Source organism: Artibeus jamaicensis, unplaced genomic scaffold (genome assembly GCF_021234435.1).
Source record: "Artibeus jamaicensis isolate MK-2021 breed Jamaican fruit bat unplaced genomic scaffold, CSHL_Jam_final contig_1998, whole genome shotgun sequence".
Lineage (NCBI taxonomy): Eukaryota > Metazoa > Chordata > Mammalia > Chiroptera > Phyllostomidae > Artibeus > Artibeus jamaicensis.
This window is the reverse complement of record NW_026521407.1, coordinates 12,680,969-12,701,727: the sequence shown is the minus strand read 5'-3', so window position 1 is coordinate 12,701,727 and position 20,759 is coordinate 12,680,969. Positions and strand designations below refer to the sequence as shown.

Genomic DNA, 20,759 nt, shown 5'->3' with positions numbered 1-20,759 from the left:
ATTAATGCTGGCTTAGTTTGGGAAATTGTTTTGGTTTTTGGATCTCTTCAGTGCTAAACAATTACTTTTAACTTCATTTTATAAAAGTTATGATCTAATTATTTTCCAGTATACTTGGGTTAACAAAATGCAGCAGTGGGGTGTGCCTGTCAGTGGCTGAACAGACCACTTTTTACATTCCTTAGAAATAAGATATGGTTCAGTATTTTAAATCATAGCAACAGTTGATAACAAAAACAGCAAAAAGGTAATCATTTCCATATGGAAAGAAAAGGAAGAACAGTGAAGCTGTGAACTGTCATTTTTCCAAATAAAAATAATTCACCACTGGTAGATTTGGCAGAAAGGGTAAATGTTCCTATTTGTTTCCCATTTTACATTTGTTAATACGTTGCATGTGATGTGTTTTATTGAAATACACCATGCCCCTCACTCTGCTGCCAGTTTCCAATTGTGTTTGTCCTTCTGAGTGAAGCTCACGTCTGGATGTGCCAGTTTCATCCAACACAGTATTTCCTTGGTGATAATTTTCTCAACTTAGTGAAATTTTGGTGAAAGTTCTTACCCCTTTTACTGAAAAGCATATAGCCATCTTCTAAATAACTATAAGTAATTTTAAAGCGCTAGTCGAATAAAATCAGTTTCTGCCTTGGCATTCCAAGGTCTAAAAGAAAAACTGACCCAAATTTCTGATATACAAAAAGTTTAAGAAATGCAAACAAAAGAAACATTTGCTTATTTACTTTTGTATATTTAAGCATGATGTGTATTTATTAACGAAATCCTGACATTTATTTTTAAATAGCTGCCTGAAGTGGAAAAATGTTACCTGTTGTAGAATAAAAATATTCAAAATACACATTCACCCTGCAGCATTTAACAACAGCTCCCTCTTGTGGTTCACAACATTCACTTCAAAGATAAATACATTTAAATACAGAATTGCAATTTCTTAGCTTAAAATTGTGCTGTGAAAGTTCAGCTTCTATTTCATGAATCTTTTTTGGAATAAAGAGGGAAGAGTTATTTATATAGGGAAAAAACACAATATTCCCTTTTTTGCACAGTTCCAGAGTTCCAACATCTCACCAAAGTGTTTCCAAAGTTCTTTATAGAAACACCAATTTTTTTTCCCTAAAAATGAAAATACCAAGTAGACATTTTCATTGAAAACATGCTACTTTCCATCTAAGAGGTTTTTGTCCTGTTCTGTGGGCATAGTATGCAAAAGAAATCAACATCTGACCTGGTTGCTTTTTAAAGATCAAAATTTGAAAATTAACAGGGAAAACAGTATTGAAAATAGTTTAGTCCAAAAATGATGTAAGGTACTTTTTCCCTGAGCCATCTGTGCAAGGTCAGAGGTTGCAGTAGCTGGCAACAACCCGTTCTAACAATGTGAAGCTGTCCAAAAAGTCTTCTTCTTCAATTCCAAATTTTGTGTACTGATGAATGTAGGCCCTGGTAAAAGAAACAGAAAATGTAAAGTGAAAAATCCCAGACACATAAATAAAACCAAACAACAGTTCCTAGCTCATGAACATTTAAAGACAGCAGAATCTCTTCAAAGTCTTAGATTTGCTTCAGTGCTTGTTCCAAAGATCAGCAAACTTTTCAAGTTGATGCAGGCTCCCTGCCTCTTTCAGTGTCCAAGAGAGTGACGATAAGAAGCACACAGGGGAGAGAGGCAAGTTCAGGTTTGGCCGTCCACCCAGCACTAGCAAAGATTCTAACTGAGCAAGACCAGGATCTCTTCCATTCTTCCAAGGATCTTATTTTAGAAAACTTCCTTATTACCCTTGTCCTATAATGAAGTTTCTACTTTCATTTAGAAACCAGTTTAGTCCACAACAGTAATAACAATATCAAACAATTACTGACCATTAGCCAGTCAGTCGCTGCACTAGGTGTTCTTGCATGGTTATCTCACTTACTCCTCCCCACCGGCCCTCTCAGTCTGGACCCATTGTACAGACAAGGACAAGAGCCTGAAGGAACACGCCTAAAGTTTCACACCTACAAAGTGGTAGCCATGCCTACTCCGGGCTACAGATTGAAGGTTTGTGTGCCCCAAGGTGATGGTATTAGGAAGTAAGGCCTTGGGGAGGCAATTAAATCACAAGGGTGGAGGCCTCATGAATGGGACTAGTGCCCTTGTCAAAGAGCCCAGGAAAGCTCCTTCAGCTATTCTGCCACTTGAGGATACAGAGAAAAGACACCATATGTGAACCAGAAAGTGCATTTTCACCAGACATCCAATCTGTCAGCACTTTAATCTTGGACTTCCCAGCCTCCAGAACTGTAAGACATAAATGATTCTTTATAGGCTACCTAGTCTGTTTTTGCAAAAGCAGCCTCAATGGACTAAGACATTCCAGATCCTGCATTGTGTTAAAATTTATTGATTGATTTTTAGAGAGGAAGGGAGAGAGACAGAGAGAAAGAGAGGGAGAGAAACATCGATTTGTTGTTCCACTCATTTATGCATTCACTAGTTCTTGTATGTGCCCTGACTGGGGATTGAACCCACAACCTTGGTGAATCAGGATGACGCTCCAACCAACTGAGCCACTTGGCCAAGGCTTTAGCATTATGTTATCTGCCTAAGGTTAGAAAGGTTTGTAGATTTATCTTTTACTTACTTTGAAGCAAACATATTCCATGCTTTGCTCACAATCACATCAAGTGGTTTTACTAAGAATTGGCTGTTGCTGACCAGTGCTGCAGACTTCTCATACTTGCTAAAGGCTCGCTGGGTTTTCCACACGTTGAAAGCATTATCTGGTCCCAGCCAGGAAGTATAGAGAGCTGGGTCTTTAAATCCCCCTAGAACAAAACAACATAAACCGCTGTTCACATGGTAAATGTTTTTGAAAACAAAGTAATAAAGGAATATATATGTTCTTATCCATTTCACCAAAAATCTTTTCTTTTGCCTTTTAAAACTAGCTTAATATTGAAAAAAATAAATTTTAAGAAATAAAAGTCAGCTAGTTTTATATTGCTTTTGGATACATGATTTATACACATCATAAAAAAATAAATAACTCACACCATTCAGAAAAGTACTATGAAGAAAATGTTTAAGTCAACCAAACAGTGGAAGCGCCACCATCCAGAGATGCGGAGGAACATTCGCTGACTCTCGTGTGTGTGGTTTTATACATACACTCTTCTGTAGCCTGCGTTTTCCAGTCACCAGTGTTGTGATCCACTTTTCCACTCCAACAACTATCACTCATATTTATTACTTTTCATTTACAAAATGTTTTATTTATTTACTTTTAGAGAGACGGGGAGGGAGAGAAAAAGAGGAAAACATCCATTGATTGCCTCTCACGTGCCCCCATCTGGGGGTCTGGCCCACAACTCAGGCAAGTGCCCTGACCTGGAATCCAACCAGCGACCTTTCGGTTGGGAGGATGACGCCCAGCCACTGAGCTTCGCCGGCCAGAGCTCAATGGTAGATTCTTGCATGTGCCCTGACCAGAGATGAAACCCACAACCTTGGTGTATCAGGATGATACTCTAATCAACTGAGCTACCTGGCCAGAGTAACTTCCTAAACATTTTGTAACAAAATGTGTAGCACAGAGACCACAAGCTATCCCACAATACCTGTTCTCCCTTCTTTAATAACGGGACCCCCAAATGTTAACTGTGCTCGCGGTGACATTTGCAGCTGGGTGTGGCACGTGACTCAGTCAAGCAGATACAAACACAAGTGCAGTGTGCGGCCTTGGTAGGGGCAGTGTATCGTTTTTTGCTCATTTGTATGTGATTTGATGCCTGAACCTCTAACAGCCATCTCAGACTAAAAGGAAGAAGCTGCAAGGTCATGACAACAGAACCACCAGATTAGGGTAGAAAGAATTAAACTAGTATCTTATTTAAACCACTTCTGTTTTGTTGTTCAGTCACATACTAACTGGTACAACGGCTACATTTTGTTACTAAGAAACATAGTTATTATTTTCCTTTCTCTAAGAATAGATTCAGGGAGGTTTTTTTTTGTTTGTTTTGTTTTTTTTTACCATGTATGACTTTTTTTTAAATAGTTTTTTAAACTTATTTATTTATTTATCTTTAGAGGTGAAGGGAAGGAGAGAGGGAGAGAAATATCAATGTATGGTTGCCTCTCATGCGTCCTCTGCTGGGAACTGGCCTGCAACCCAGGCATGTGCCCTGACAGGGAATTGAACTGTGAACCTTTGGTTCAAAGGCCCACGCTCAATCCACTGAGCTGTGCCAGCCAGGGCCATGTATGATGTCTTTATGTGCAAAAAGCACATCTTAATTTTCACCTTTACTGCTGCTTACCCACATCTGCACTGTGCACATCTTTCCCACGAAGGATGACCAAGTTAGCAATGGAAGTGTTAAAGCGGAGCTCCTCATTGAGGGACCTCTTACCAAGAGTCGGCAGTCTTGCTAAAGGAGGCTGTACCCTCCAATCAATACCTACCAAAAGCAAAACAAACAAAAAAAAAAGCAAGAGATTTTATAAATGACTTTGAACAAGAAGGGAAAAATGTATTACGGTGTGGGTATTTTACATAAAATTTTATTTAATAACTAAAAGTTCTTTTTTTTTGCTGAAAGTTTAAAAAATTTGTATTGGTTGACCTAAAGTGATCCAAACTATACCGAGAAAGGCATGAAATATTCCTCACCAACTATTAAAGGTTGGTGGTAGGTGTGTAAGATGAAATTCTAGTCAGCAATAAAGAGGCACCAACTCCCAATACACGTAATGACATGGGTAAACCTCAAAAGCATGATGCTAAGTGAAACAAGCTAGACTCAAAAGACCACACAGTGCATAATTCCCTTTACAGGACATTCGGGAAAAGGCAAAACCATAGGAACAAAATTGAGATCAGCAGTTGCCAGGAACTAGCGGTGGAGAGAAGAGACCATCTACTAAGGGTGTGACGGAATGTCTGGACACGATAAAAATACTCTCAGTTGTAAAGGTCACACGCTGGAAGTTTGTCAGAATTCATGGAACTATACACTGAAAAAAAGCTGAACTTCACTCTACATATGGTTACGAGTAAGCAAAACACACACAAAATGTAAAGAGATGTAGAAACACAAAACCAAAATAGGACTGCAAATTTACAAGCCATGTGGAAATATGAAGAAAATACTCAAATTACACATAGGATAGGGGTAAAATTGAGTACACAGTAACACTGATTTTCAGCAAAAATAGAAATACAACAAATAAAACATTTTGGCATGCTGAACTCAGTAAGACAAACAAGCCAATTTAAAAACTAGAAAGACGTTTGAGTAGAAATTTCACCGAAGACGAGCAGACGGCTAATAAGCACATAAAATGATACTCAGCATCACTGTCATCAGCACAAGGCAGAGAGAACCACAAGGAGGCACCACCGCACACCGGTTAGAACATTTCTAATCAAAAAGACAGACGGACGTTGGGACCGATGTGGAAAAACTAAAACCTTCTTAAACCACTTGTGGGAATGTAAAATGGCGCAACCACTTCGGAAAAGAGTTTAGCCCACGGGCTTATCCTTGGACTCAGCAATGCCACGCTCAGGCATGTTAAGAGACTGAAAACTTGGGTCCCCACAAAGACTGGCACGTACTACAACATGGATGAACCTCAAAAACATTAGGCTCAGTGAAAGGAGTCAAACGCAAAAAACTATATATTGTGTAATTCCATTTACACAAAATGTCCAACCTAGGCAATATCTGTAAAGACAAAAGGCACAGCAGGGGTTGTTTGGGGGCAGGAGTCAAAGTAGGGACTGAATGCCAGTGGACACGGAAGCTTTTTTGGAGTGGCGGGACTGTTCCAGCACCGGATGGGGACGGTGCTCGCACAGCTCCGCGAATCTGCAGAAACATCGCAGGGCAGCGCACTCACACCAGGGAGGCCCAGGGCGTGTGCGCTCCGCGTCAGTGAAATCACTGCGAAGTGCATGGCGTGCTGTCAAAGCTGCAGTTGTTGGGTAAGTCATCACCCGACGTTACCCTGAAATAAAGGTGAGACTTTATCAAAAAGTTTCAGAAAGAAAAAAGAAATGAAGCCAATAAAAATATATATTTAATTTATTTATTTTGAGAGAGGGGAAGGGAGAGAGATATAGTGGGAGAGAAACACTGATTGGTTGCCTCTCACACACCCCAAACTGGGAACCTGGCCCAGAACCCAGGCATGTGTCTTGACTGGGAATAGAACCAGTGACCCTTCTGTTTTCAGGACAAGGCCCAACCCATTGAGCCACACCAGTCAGGGCTGACTGTACTAAATTTGAAAGGAGGCCATAAAATATTGTTATGTTGAAAAAAAGTTGTAGAACAACAAAAAAATACATATAATGTGATGCCAGTTTTATTTTCTGAAAAGTCTATTAACAGAATACCCTCAAATCTCTTTCTGGTTCTCATATGCATAAATTAATCCAAACTAGCAAAAATAAATCAACTAATAAAATAAAATTTAGAAATAAAATGTTTTTGCCCTGGCTGGTGTGGCTCAGCGGACTGAGTGCCGGCCTGTGAACGGAAAGGTAGCCTGGTCGATCACCCGTCAATCATGAGAGGCAACCAGTCCACATCCAGGAACCGGTGTTTCTCTCTCTCTCTCCCCCGCTTCCCCTCTCTCTAAAAATAAATAAAATCTTTATACATTAAAAGAAAATGAAAATAAAATGTTTTAAATAAAACTTAAATAAACAAGTGAAATTATAATTTAGCTGGTTCAGAGGGTCAAGCCAAAACCACGGAAAATTATTCCCAGGCCTTACATTTTAATCAAGACACTGCTAGCATGTGCCTGACGAATCGTTTTAGCCGAGTGACTCCTGTGGGCCTTCCGTGTGCCCATTGTTGAAGTGGAGTGTCTACCAGTTGTCCTATGCCTGGTCTCCCACAGTCTGCTGGGATTGGGGGGAGGAGCTATATTCTAAGAGCTATACTCTTGAAATCTCACCTGAGAAGTATAAATTCACACCCAGACCTGGTTTTAAATGTCAAGATCCTGGGCTTCAGACTGATATGCTAATTGGACATAGCTTTCAGGGGCCATGGGAGGGGTTCAATACATTCTGCAGATGGGAGGGAGAGTGGTAGCCAACCTCCAGGATGCACCCCAAGCGTCCTTGCCCCCTGGAATTCAGGCTCTTGTGTGGTCTGCTTCCACATGGGATAGTGCTGACCTTAATAACCAAACAGATGGTGCAGAAATGACGGTGTGCGACTTCCAAAGCTAGGTCATAAAAGACACTGTAACTTCTGCCTGGCTCCCTGTTGGATCATTCATTCCTCCTGGTGCTAGGACATGTGGACACACCTATACTGCTGACTGCAATATTAATGGGATCAATCTTCACACAGAACAGCCTGGTAACATATGAAGCATTTTAAAACTCTATTCTTCAGCTCAGTTAGTGACTCATATATATTTATTCTTATATATCCATATATTATATATAAACATTTTTATGTTCAAAGCTCTTATCTGTAATTGTGAAAAAATGTTTAAACCCTCAAGTCCCTCAGAGGAAAATGACTAAGCAGATCATGGTTTATTCACCCAGTAGCCAGTGCAGCAGCCTTACGCCATCCCTGGGAACACTGTGTTCCTCGAGGTGTTAACAGGTATTGCTAGAAAAACAGGCATGTCCTGTGGCCAAAAAATTCAGGATGTGAGCTATAAATTAAGATGTGAACTATACACTTATCTCCAAACCTCAGGCACTATAATCTAAAGTCCAAAAGGTATCACAAGCCATGGCCTGGCAGCTCAGTTGGTTAGAGCATTATTCCAATATGCCAAGGTTGTGGTTTCAATCCCCAGTCAGGGCACATGTAAAAATCAACTAATTAATGCATGAATAAGTAGAACAACAAATCAATATTTCTCTATCTCCCTTCCTCTTTTCAAAACCAATAAATTTTTAAATATAAAATAAAATATATAAGGTATTGCAAGTAAATGTAGAAGAAATTCACTTTCATAGTATTGAAACTTAAGTTATTGTGATTTGTGGTAAAACATACACTACAAAAATAATACATAAGCCCTGGCTGGTGCGACTCAGTGGTTAAGTGCCGGCCTGTGAACCAAAGGGTTGCTGGTTTGATTCCCAGTCAAGGCGCATGCTTGGGTTGCAGGCCAGGTCCCCAGTAGGGGGTGCATGAGAGGTAACCACGAACTGATGTTTCTCTCTCTCCCTTACCCTCTATAAAAAATTTAATTAAATCTTAAAAAAAACACACACACACAGCAGTGATTTCCAGTTAAACATGGCAGACTGAACATATACCAGTTTACCCTCACTTTCTCCCCAAATCTCACAATACAGGGATTTTTTTAAAAAAAAACATAAGCAAGAAAAAGGGACCGGCACAGCAGATAATGGCAACAAAGTTTTGGAAGCTGGAAAGCAAAGGAATCGGTGGTTACTAATTTAGCAACCAGGGAAAGCTGAAACTTCTGCCCACAGAGGAGGTCCTAGAAGCAGGCCAGACTGAGGAAAAAAAGAGGATTGAACATTTGTATGAGAAGCAGTGAGAGCCCCAGGCCCGTCCACTCCCCAGGGCAGGGGGAGTGCACCCCTTCATCCTGGAAGGTTTGTGCTCAGGAAAGGCTAAGCCACTGAGGTTCTGGCTTGGGCTGAGCCACTGTTTCAGGCTCTAAAGATATAGCAGGAAATAGATTTAAAAAAAAAACAAGATTAAAAAAAAACCAAAACTGCTTTCATTCTACTGAGATAAACCAAAGGTCCACACTAAGGAATTCCAGAGTGCTAAAAACAGAGAAAATCCTAAAAGATTCAAGAGAGAATAAAATAGGGGTAGGAATCCGAAGTAACCCTGGAAGCTGTAAGGTAAGAGAGCAACGCCTTCAAAATACTGAGTAAAAATCACTCCCCCTCGAATCCCGTACCTGGCCATCATGTGAGGGCAGAATAATGATACTGGCAGCCTTAAAATTTTTACCTTCTCTGAACTCTTTGTTAAGACACTCCTGGAGAGTGTGGTCTATCCATAGAAACAGGAAGATATGAGACCTAGAAATGGGAGAGAGGACAAATGGGGCAGAGATGCCAGTGGTTGCTTTTCGAGCCAGGAAAGCCATCAGTGCTACTGGACAGGAGGAGTTGGGTCTCTCACAGCAACAGCGCCAAGCAGATAATGAAAGTATTAGGTTTCATGAGGGTCTGAACACACTGAGATGGGGTTCATTTTCATGAAAAAGTTTAGAGATATATTAGTGATGGGTACATGGGCTATCGACCAAATAAATGTAATTATTAACTCCAGAAGGTAAAAAGTGAACTTTTATATGAAATAAAATGTAACCCGTGTATATATTGTATAGTACATAGCTCAACAGTGAATGATAGCTACACAGCAAAAGTAATTCAAACACTGAAAACTGATCTAACCCAAAAGAGAGAGAGAGAGAGAGAGAGAGAGAGAGAGAGAGAGAGAGAGTGTGTGTGTGTGTGTGTGTGTGTGTGTGTGTGTAGGGGTATAAGAAGGTTCCATCCCCAATTTTCACATCAGAAAGGCAGTTGATAATATCTAAACCTGGAAAATAAAACAAGTAACTGTATAAGCAAGAGATTTTGGAGTCAAATTCCAGAAAAAACAGCTAAAAACACTGGAAGTAGGGCATCAGCTGTGTGGGGGGACGTGCAGCGCAGGGGTCTGCTCTTTTCCTCATTAGAAATTCATGCAGGACAATTACTTGGCTTTAAAAAACCTGATATATATATATATAGATATCTATATCTATATATATATATATAATGCAATATATGTAAACATAAAATCGGTAAACATTTTATAATACAAATCTGTAATTAAAATGGGCTTAAGAATACACTTAAATGAGTTGTGACTACTTGATTTTTTAAAAACTGTTCATATATTACTTTGACAAAAATAAAATGTAAGTAAAAATAAATGTCCCCCTCGTCTGAAATTTTCTTGGGAAACGACACTGTGAAGCAATTAAGAAGCCCTCCTGGGATGTCCTGGTGAGTTTTTGCAGGCACCTCCCTGGCCAGAAGAAGCGATCGTTATTTGAGCTGGCCCAGACCAGTTTATACTGAGAACTCCAGTACGGGCATTTTTCCTAGCTTGTGGGCTACATAGTTTTAAAATACCCTTTACCTTCTTCCATTTTCGCATTAGAAATGAGCATCTGTCTCAAATGCTTGAGGAGGCCAGCCCAAGTAAACGTGCTGTATGCCAGTGAGTTCTCAGACATGTGAGGAATGTTACGGACACCCAGCATCTTGAATTCGGGATGGGGAACTAAATTCTCCATTAAGTTTCCTGTAAAGAAAAAAAAATCTTCACTAACTTTTTGAGTTCACGGCGTTCCCATTGGTCTACACACAACCATGACTTGATGGCCTTTGGATGTTTTCTCCTCCAAGACCAGAACTGCTTACACTTTAAAATGTAAATAAAATTTCAGAGACAATCTATTAAAGACCATGTATTTGTTGTGTTTTGGCACCAATCTTAGTATGACTGAGAAATAACACTCTGCTGAGAAGGAAATGAGAGTTTAGAAGCCAAGTAACTGGAAATATGAACAAAATATTTAGCCAAACCCCAGGAAAACAAAGTAAGCATGAGAGTTAATACGCTTTTATTATCATTCTGTATTCACCACATATTTCTTTAGAAATTGTCCTAGATCTGTACTTTATTTTGTCTAATGAAATAATAATCAGAACTGTGAGCAACAAACGTACGTTGTTTAAATGCCACCCAGCCTGTGGTATTTTCGTGACCGCGGCCCGAGCAGATGAGGACAGACTAATCCGTGAACGTCCTGCCTCCTCGATCCATCAGTCTTCCCCTTCCTTCACTTCCCTCCTTGTGCAGCTCCTGGCCCCTCTGTCTATCAAATCTTTCTGGTGAGAACCTCACACTCTCTCCGCCTGTTACAGCACGGCTACGGAAAGTCACCCCACGTGGCAGATTGGGACCCCTCGGAATTCACGATCCCCAATTGCTTTGTTGAGATGGTGTTTCCTCAAACACCTGAGCAGAACAGTGTGGGTATTGAGGTCTTAGTGGACCTAAGTTTTAAATATTGAGCAAATGAGCCACGCCTGGGTATCTCAGTCAGTTTAGGGTGCCTGACATGCCAAGGCTGTGAGTTCGATCCCCAGTCAGGGCACATACAAGAATCAACCAATGAGTGCATAAATACATGGAACAACAAATTGATGTCTTTCTCTCTCCACCCCCCTGAATTAAAATCAGTAAGAGATATGTATTTTTTTCAAAATTGAGCAACTGAAGGATTGAGGACACACGCTCTTGGCGGAAGGCTGAGAGACCTGTGTTAGACATGGTATGTTTGGAATGTCCATGAAATGCGTGCATAGAGAGGTCAGGAAGGCTGCTGGATACAGAAATCTGGAGCTTTGGGAATTGGTCAGAGTTTAACCTGCAGATAAACTGGCAGGTTAGAGAACACACATGGCATTTAAAGCCATGGGACCAGGGCAAGGGTCCAAGACTAGCATTCAGAGCTTGGAAAAAGGAGGGATGGGGGAATACAAGGAGGGAATACAAGAAGTGGTCATGGAGACAGGAGAAAAGTTAGGAGGGCTGTCACAGAAGACAGAGGAAACTTGGAAAACAGGGGTCAGGCATGTTGGGGTCCACTGGGGGTTGATGGAAACGAGAACAGTGAGGTATCCACCGAATTTAGCAGTGTGGACACGTTTGTGATGTATAAAAAGCAATTTCAGGGAAGTGGTGGGGGAGAAACTGGATGACGGTGGGCTGAAGAGTGACCACGTGTTGAGGACATGAGGACAGCAAGGACAGACAGCCATGAGCTATCGGTGGTCATGTCAGGGGAGGGTTTTCTCGGTGAGAGGAGCCAGAAAGTAGTCATAAGGGGGGTAACCCAGGGAAGAGGTACGAGTTAATGGTGCGGGGAGATGAGACATGAGTAAGGACTTAAGTCCCTGAGAGGGGGAGGGAATGGGTCCCAGAACTCAAGTGAGAAGTTGGCTTTTGACAGGAGCAGGACTGCCCCCTACTGCGGCGATGCAAGGCAAAGGGCCAATGTAAAGTTTGTAGACATGCTCGTGGGGGTCAAGGGAGCGCCCCTCTAATGGACAGCCTTTCCTTTCTCAGTGCAGGTCGGTGTAATCAAGCCACCGTGGCCTCTCTGGGGAATGACCGCCCCAGCCTGCAGTCTCAACTTCCCATGGGCTCTCCACCATCAGTCCAGTCGACCTTTTCAAAAGTAAAAGTGATTTAAGCCAATCTGCTTAAAATTTTTCCATGGACTCCCCCTGTTCTCAGGTTAACGAGGAAGGCCTTCATATGACTTACCAGCACCTACAAGGTCCACCCCTGCTTACCACTCTACGCTCATTCCAATCATCTCCTATATCACTTGCTGTGCTCTGGTAGGACTGGATTTCTCTCTGGTCTTGATGGGCCATGCTTCCTTCCACCACAGGGCCTTTGCACATGCCATTCCCTCTCTTTGTGCTATTTCCTTCTCCCTCACTTTGCTTAATGAACTATAAGTCCTCATCCACTTGGCTCAAGTGGTATCTTCTCCAAGCAGCCTTTTCTGCTCCTTCAGCCTAAGTCTGGTTCTTTCATGACACATTGTGTTAGAACTGTGCCCCTTTCCTTCAGAGCACTTAACTCCATTTTTAGTTATACATTTGTGTATAATATTTGTTAATGTCTCTCTTTCACAGTGAATACAATGTGTGCCATGGCTCCCCACTGGATCTCTAACATTTATCACAGTGCCTGGCACGTAACAGGAAGTTAATAAATATTGGTTGAATGAGTAGATGTGCAATATGGGAAGTACTGTGGAATGTGCAGACATTAACAAAACATGTACAGGACATGCACATGCCTGTACATGTTCATGCCTGGACAGGGTTTCTCTCTATGGGGACACATGGTGATGGTTACACCTGGGGAGGGGTGGGGGTGGGAGGGAGATGTACCTTTGATTGCATATTCTTTTGTACTCCTTGAATGAATGCGTGTGTAACTTTTAAAGATAAGCAAACACGCCAAGAAATAATAAAGGCAGAAAACATTACATGACATAAAAGATGTAAAGAATACCACCAAAGAGAAGAGGATTACTTTAAGCAAAGGCCTCAGTAGAAAAGCTTTGTGGAAAACTTACCTCTTGAATTGGACCCTGAAGGATGAGTAAGGTTTCAGCGGAGGTGAAGCAGGGAGAGAGGTAGCAATTTCTAGGGAGAAGGAGCAGTGAGCAAAGAGACCAGGGCAGGAAAGTACCAGACTGAAAACAAACAGTGAGGGTGGGATAGAAAGCAGGTGGGGATCCATGCAGAGGAGGCAACAGGTAATAAAGCTAGAAAATTCAGGTTCAGGGCATAATGTGGAGGCCAGGCTAAGGCATTCTGACAAAACTAGCAGTTAATGCGTGAGCCATGGACCAAGCGTAAGAGAGGGCAAGGGTTAGATCTGTGTGCCGGGGAGGCTCACTTGGGCTCAGTGTCCAAGAGGGACTGCAGCGGGGAGAGGCAGGCCCCCAGAAGGGAAGTAGCATTAGGGCCACCTTAAGCCAGGAATATCCTCATGGATGTAAGTGTTTGTTTTTATTCCAAAAATAAGATAAAATGAGAACAGAAAGGGGCTAGTTTGCCTTGTGTTCGTATGCAGTATTAGTTGAGAGACATTAACACACTGAACCAATGCCAGAGAGGCAGGGGGGTAGGGAAGAACGCAGACAGATGACCGAGATCGCACCCGCAGGTAGAGCATACTGACTAGACATGAGGACAGTGGGAGAAATCGGGTGATGGGAAGTGAGGGAGAGGTGGCAGGAGAGAGAAGACAGGGAAAGATGATGAGTCCATTCAGAACGTGCTAAATAAAAAGAAGAAAAGAGAAGAAAGAAGAAAGAAGAAGAAGAAGAAGGCAACTAAGAAAACTGGGACAGGTAACTAGTTGGGAAAGAGATTAGGCCTGGGTGGGGGGTATAGATTGCGACGTCATTTGCATCCATACAGTTTGAATTGAGAAGGTACTATTTGCTGAATAAGCTGGGTATCTTTATGGAGTAATGAAAATGACAGTTGTGAATATGCTAAAAAATATTGACTTATACACTTTAAATGGGTGAATTGTCTGGTAAGTGAATTATATCTTAAAGTTTCTTTTTAAGATTTTATTTATTTATTTTTAGAGAGAGGGGAAGAGAGAGAGAAAGAGAGGGAAAATTTGATATTTGGTTGCCTCTCATATACGCCCTACTGGGGACCTGGCTGCAACCCATGCATGTGCTCTGACTGGGAACTGAACCCCAGGGACCCTTTGGTTCGCAGGCCAGCACTCAATCCATTGAACCACACCAGCCAGCGCTATATCTTAAAGTTTTTGTTAAAAAAAAAAAAAAAAAGACAGAGAGAGAGCAAATCCTGAAGAACAGAGTAGGTGGGTATCCACCACTCTTTTGAGAAATTTAGTAACTTCCCAAAACTTTTCAGTAAGACAGTGAAGAGAGCTAAGCAGCTATGTAGGAAGGCTTCTGACGTGAGGGAAACCTAGTGTATCTCAGGCAGAGGAGAGCAGCCAAGGAAGGATCACTTTGAGGCTTTCAGAGCATAAGACTTTCCTAATAACATCCAGGAGGACAATACCTAATGGATTTCTTCTGTAGTGAAATGAGCCTTCCTCAGAATAAGTAGGCTGGAACACACTTCCCAGCTGATGGGCGAGGACTTGATTTATATTGTTAAAGGATATCTGCTTGATATTCAGCAATTTTGCACAGATCTTATGAACAGCATCATTCTCATGAACAAGGAGGGCGTCTGAAGACCGGTACAAGTGAGAAAGAGTCAAAATGGAGTTGTAGTTCTGAACAATGACCTGGAGGGAAGAAGGTCAGAAATAAGAAAAGCAGGAGAGAATAGTGGTTAAGAGGGTGGATTCTAAGGGCATCCTGCCTGGGATCAAATCCCAGCTCCGTCACTTTCTGACTGTATGATTTTGGACAAGTCATTTAATCTTTCTATGCTTCAGCTACCTCATTTGAAAAATGGGAATAATAATTATACCCACATCCTGGAGTTGTAAAGGTTGAAAACAGAATGCATATTAGCACTTAGAACAGTGTCTTGTATATAGTAAGGGTTCAATAAACCGTGAGCATTACTATCACACTTTCTTCCTACATCATTTCCAAACTGACTTATCTCACCTCCATTTTATAATTTCTCAAGGTCCCTGCTGTCTGTAGCCAGAGGGTTAACCCAGGAATGGGTTCCAGAGAGAAAGTGCACAATTGTCTTCTTTGGAATTTTTAAGAACAAGAACTCCTCATTTGTTTGGAAAAGTTTGAGCAAAGTTAAATGAATTGTTCATGCAGGTACCACATTGCAAAATAACTCCTGACGCAGTAACTTAATATTTCCAAAGAAAGGGTCAGATCAATCTTTTACCTACATTCATTTCAACTGCAAAGAATGCAAAATATAAACATTTCAATTAATGTATTCATACCTCACCAGTTCCATAAGGCCATATAATGTGATTCATTTTCAAAGAGCTGGAATACTGATCTTGTAAATTCTGTGTAATGAAGGTTCCTAGTCCAGACCCTGTGCCTCCAGCCATACTCATTATGATGAAAAAACCACTCAAAGAGTCACATTTCTCTACTTCCTTCTGGATTAGGTTCATTACAGATTCTTCATGTCTGGGTCCATGAACAGAGTAACTATACAATGCAGAGAAACAACACAAACACTTTAAAATTTAACCAGAAATATGCAATACAGAGAGAAAGATATAGGCTAGAGAAGACTTTTTAAAATCTATGAAAGTGGACTAAGTCTCACGAAAGGTATAATATTTAAAATACACAAGTTAGCCCTGACCAGTGTGGCTCAGTTTGTTGGGCATCATCCCACGAACACAGGAGTCACAGGTTCAATTCCCGGTCAGGGCACATGCCTGGGAAGGCTCAGTCCTTGGTTGGGGCATGTAAGAGCAGCAACTGATCGATGTTTCTTTCTCACATCAATCTTTCCCTCCCTGTCTTTCTCCCTCCCACCCCCTCTCTCTTAAAAATAAATACAATCCTTAACAAAATAAAAATACACACATTTAACATAGTTAACAGGTGGAGTAGGACTGCTAGAAGAGTGAATTTACTATGTACAGACAATTCTCTGTTATAGGCCAGTCCTATAGCTGGAGACTCCAATTACCAGGCAGTCCTGTAAGTTTATGGTACAACGTAACATTCAGCACTCATAACAGTACTCCTAAGGCAGGGGCTCCTGAACTTTTCTGCACATTATAATCAACTAGGGGAGCTTTGAAAAAAATGCAACATCTAGGTTTCATCCCATGCCGATCAAATCAGAAATTTTTAAAAATTTTATTTATTTATTTTTAGACAGAGGGGAAGGGAAGAAAGAAAGGGAAAGAAACATCAATGTGTGGTTGCCTCTTGCTTTCTTCCCACTGGGGACCTAACACACAACCCAGGCATGTGCCCTGAGTAGGATCCAAGCCAGTGACCCTTTGGTTTGCAGCCCACGCTCGATCCACTGAGCCACACCAGCCAGGGCAGAATTTTTTAATTGAGCTCCAGGCACTGAAATTTTCCAAAGAAGCCCAGGAAATATTACTGCCTCATTGTATTGCCTATTATCTGGAATACCTGCCATATAAATGTATTATACTGATAATAAGTTGGTTGGCAGAATGACAGTGAAGAAGTAGAAAACCCTGAGACAAGGGATCTGTGGTTTCACCATTACCTGCAGCTGAAGCACAGACATATGTAAGACAGAACGAGAGTTTCTTCTAGGCGAAGTCACACCCTCAATTTTAAAATACCAGTTCCAAGGTTACATGCTCAGTGTATCAACTCTGCAGTTGTAACTACACTATCTATTAATTGACTGTGTAGCTGTATCTAAACTGAAAAATCATCATGATGAATTGTTCTTACCCATATGCCCAGTTGTTTCCAGAACCTTGTTTTTGACAGAAGCATGAATGCTGGCCATATTTCCATCGGCCAGACTGGGCAGCCTTTGATAGTGTTTGATTAATAACTTTAGGTTCCATGTCAACAAGTACAGCCCGGGCAATTGGAACTAGAAAGGGGGGGGGAATCAAAAGAATATTTCAATGTCTTATTTGGGTTAACACAGAACATAAACTCTTAAGCCCTCTGGCCCCACCCCCAAATCCAAAGTTTGAGGACAGAAAGATTTGTCAGACTGGTTAGAAATTGAGGTGGGCAACAGCAGGTATGTGTGGATGGTTCATAATGTCTAACATTCTGCTAGGCAGGCTGAATCACTGTGAGCTAGAATGATCACTGGGTCAGGTCTACAAACATCTGTTAAGTGCTTACAATGCACCATGTACTGTGCTGAGAACACAGAGATGAAGACATCAGTACAGCCCTAGAAGAACTAGCTGGAGAGATGAAACACATGACCACACTATCAATGTGGTGACCCACGGCAAATCCACACTAATGGACAAGGTACAAAATACCGTGAGCACGGCAAGCAGTTTAGGATTGTTGAAGCAGATGTAGAAGGAGGGGATAGATGGAGGTGGAAAGCAGGCAGCAATCAGGTGTTGGAAGTCCTTGTATGCAATGCTAAAAAAGTTCAAATTGTATTTTATAGGCAATGTAAAACCACTGAAAATGTTCACACAGGGGAGAAACAGTCAGATGTCTTTTTAAATACAGCAGTGTGGAGGATAGATGTGGTTGACACAACAGTCTAGGAAGGAAAACTCAGAAACAATGTCTTGAAACGGTCTAGGTGAGAGAGGGCAAGAGCCACAACTGTGGAAATGACAGTGAAGATGAAAAGTGCAGAAGAGTTTCAAGAAATATATATAGGAGGTAAATTAAGCAGATCTTTTTTTAAAAAAAGATTTTATTTATTTTTTAGAGAGGGGAAGGGAGGGAGAAAGGGATAGAAACATCAATGCGTGATTGCTATAGAGCGCCCCCTACTGGGGACCTGGCCTGCAACCCAGGCATGTGCCCTAGACTGGGAATCTAACTGGCAACCCTTTGGTTTGCAGGCTGGCACTAAATCCACTGAGTCAGACCAGCCAGGGCAAATTAAGCAGATCTTGATGTCTGATAGTATGTGGGCAGTAAGAGCCCAACTTTTAAAGGAAAGATAGTGAATGCTCCTGGGTATGGAGATGTTGAGTTTGAGGTACACATGGGAATTGCAAGTGGAGAGGTCCACTGATCAGTCTGCAGCCTGGAAGTGAGGCTATGCTAGAGATTTGAGAGTCATTCATGTAAAAGATGTAACAAATTATGAGAATAACTGAAATTGTCCAGAGAGAACCATATAAGTAAGGACAGAGGAACCTGAGATGCAACCACTGGAGAAGAAAGGTTCAGACACTAAGGTGAAGGAGTTTCAAGGAGGGAATTTTATAGTTAATATTATCAAAACCAATAGAGAAGTTAAGTGAATTAAGAAAAGAGTTGATAATCCTGGCTGGTGTTGCTCAGTGGATTGAGCTCCAGCCTGTGAACGAAATGGTTATCAGCTCAGCTCGATTCCCAGTCAGGGCACATGCCTGGATTACAGGCCAAGTCCTCGGTGGGGGGCACGCCAGATGCAACCCCAAATTGAAGTTTCTCTCCCTCTCTTTTCCCCTCCCTTCCCCTCTCTAAAAATAAATATATTTTTTAAATGAAAAGAGTCAATACATTTGGTAACTAGGATATTACTAGGAACTCATCTTAGAGCAGCTTCAGTGGTATAGAGCAGAAGCAAGATTATAGCTGGTTAAAAAGTGTTATCCTTTGAGACTCTTAGATGAGAAGGCAAAGAGGTAATCAAGAAGAAAAAAGCTAAAGTCAAGAGGTAAATTCTATTTGTTTTTTTAAGAAATATTAAAAAAATATTTTTTAATTTATTTTTTAGAGAGAGGGGGAGGGAGGAAGAGAGGAAACATCGATGTGAGAGAGAAACATCAATTGGCTGCTTCCTGTACATGCCCCAACTGGGAACCAAACCTGCAACCCAGGCATGTGCCCTGACTGGGGATTGAACTGGTGACCTTTTGTTTTGTGGGATGATGCCCAGCCAACTGAACCACACCAATCAGGGCATGTTTGTTTGCTTTGAGATTGTTAAGATCTGAGCATATTCTTATGCTGAGAAGGAAGATGCCACCATAGAGACAAAAGTTGCTAATATAAAAGCAAAGGGAGGAGAACAAAGTCATTCCTTAGTGGGATGGAAAGGGATAGAGCTCAGATGAACACCATGTGGATGGCCTGGCCCTGAGCAAGCAGTAGGTTATGTCAAATAATGGAGAGTACTGTGGACCACACATACCTCCATTTTCCTCCTCATTGAAGAATCTTTCTTTGCAGGATGATTGATATGCCTCGTTCTCTCTTTTAGAGCAAAGTCCCTGGGTACAGTGTGAATCACTAAATAAAGCATCAAACACTTCAAAACCAATCTGATTGCCACACTGACCAAGTTGCACTGTTACTATTGACATGCTGAGACAGAAACTAGGCCTATTTCCTCAAAAAAGTGAGCAACCTGTAATAGAAAAAATGTAGGCTTTGAGAACCACTACATTACCAATAAAGAAAAAATAAAATGCCACCTGTGTTAATATACATCAATAAAAAGACATAATTTTAAAATGCCACCTATGTATATGGTGTTATAAATGAAATAGCTATCTTGTCTAAGTTGCCAATCACTTAAGGAAGCTGTTCTTTTTCTCTACATGGTTTTGGGATTTGGGATTTACTGCACCCAAATCCATTCATACACAACTCATTTCCAAAATCTGATTTGTATTTGCTACTTTCCTGTGTATGCATTTAAAACAAAACAAAATGAATGCTGATTGAAGGAATTAACAGCATACACTTCCCACCAGAGAGACACATAGAACGCAGAAGTTAGCTCAACAATAATACATTTAGTTAACATTAATTTTCTCTCTTCTAAATAACGACTTTCTCTCTCCACCAATAACCTTTCCGGCCTGGTAACTACAGTAACACTTACAAGAAAGACTTTGTGTTTAGCTAGTATGGCAAGGAAGACCAAGCCTAGAAAACCTGGACCAGATGAAATATTACAGCAAGTCTTCACCATTTTTTAACAACGAAAAGAGACAATTTTTTGGTAAACACCTCATACCAGGTCTATATAGCACTGGAAAGAGCAGGGGCTTGTGAGGCATACTCTGTACTTACACTTTTCAAACTACCCGGCAAGCTAGCTATCATTATTCTCATTTTATAGACAAGGAAACTGAGGCTCTGAAAGGTTATGCGGCCTTCGCAAGGCGTTTAACTAGTAAACAGCAAAGTCGAGACTCGCCGATTCCCCACCAACCCTAAAAGTTTTCAATTAACCCCACTCACTGACAGCCCCTGGGCCGGCCGTTTCTGTCCTGTTCAAACTTCAGAGAGCCATTATGTTCATGCTCATTTTAAACACCAAAAAAGCTAGAGGAAACAAATAAGCACGTTCCACAAACGAAGAGTTTTGTTGTAAAGTGATTTTTCCCTATTCCGAAAGGTTAATTACGCACGTTCAATTTCAATTTATCAACTTCAGACACAGGACGCATGCTCACTGTCTATCAAACGCTTTGGCTGACAATGCGCACGATCTAGCTTCCCCGAGCGGCTTCGGACGGGGTTCTGCGCATGTTTCTGCCAGCACCTGACT

At 41.3% G+C, this 20,759-nt stretch overlaps 1 protein-coding gene across 4 annotated transcripts; it reads right to left on the bottom strand.

Moving 5' to 3' along the window:
• Positions 1-20,705, bottom strand: TUBD1 (tubulin delta 1). 4 transcript variants are annotated; one of them, XM_037163711.2, is made up of 9 exons: positions 20,620-20,705; positions 19,392-19,607; positions 17,006-17,153; positions 15,544-15,760; positions 14,679-14,910; positions 10,168-10,332; positions 4,321-4,461; positions 2,643-2,826; positions 1-1,461 (listed from the first exon to the last, which is right to left on the bottom strand). In XM_037163711.2, exons 2-9 carry the CDS (start codon positions 19,561-19,563, stop codon positions 1,359-1,361), a joined length of 1,362 nt encoding a protein of 453 aa, XP_037019606.2. In that variant the 5' UTR covers positions 19,564-19,607; positions 20,620-20,705; the 3' UTR covers positions 1-1,358. The 4 variants fall into 4 exon arrangements, with proteins under 4 accessions (XP_037019606.2, XP_037019607.2, XP_037019605.2 ...); XM_037163712.2 differs by having other exon boundaries at positions 20,454-20,690; XM_037163710.2 differs by having other exon boundaries at positions 20,450-20,689.
• Between the last annotated feature and the right edge of the window lie 54 nt (positions 20,706-20,759).

Bases quoted from the DNA above. Each gene is read 5' to 3' on its own strand.
- TUBD1 (XM_037163711.2), bottom strand. From the start codon at position 19,563: ATGTCAATAGTAACAGTGCAACTTGGTCAGTGTGGCAATCAGATTGGT. The intron at 14,911-15,543 runs GTATGAATACAT...TCTTCCCTCCAG, and splicing joins GGCCTTATGGAACTGGTGAG to GTCATTGTTCAGAACTACAA. The intron at 1,462-2,642 runs GTAAGTAAAAGA...TTCTTTTACCAG, and splicing joins TGGAATATGTTTGCTTCAAA to GGCCTACATTCATCAGTACA.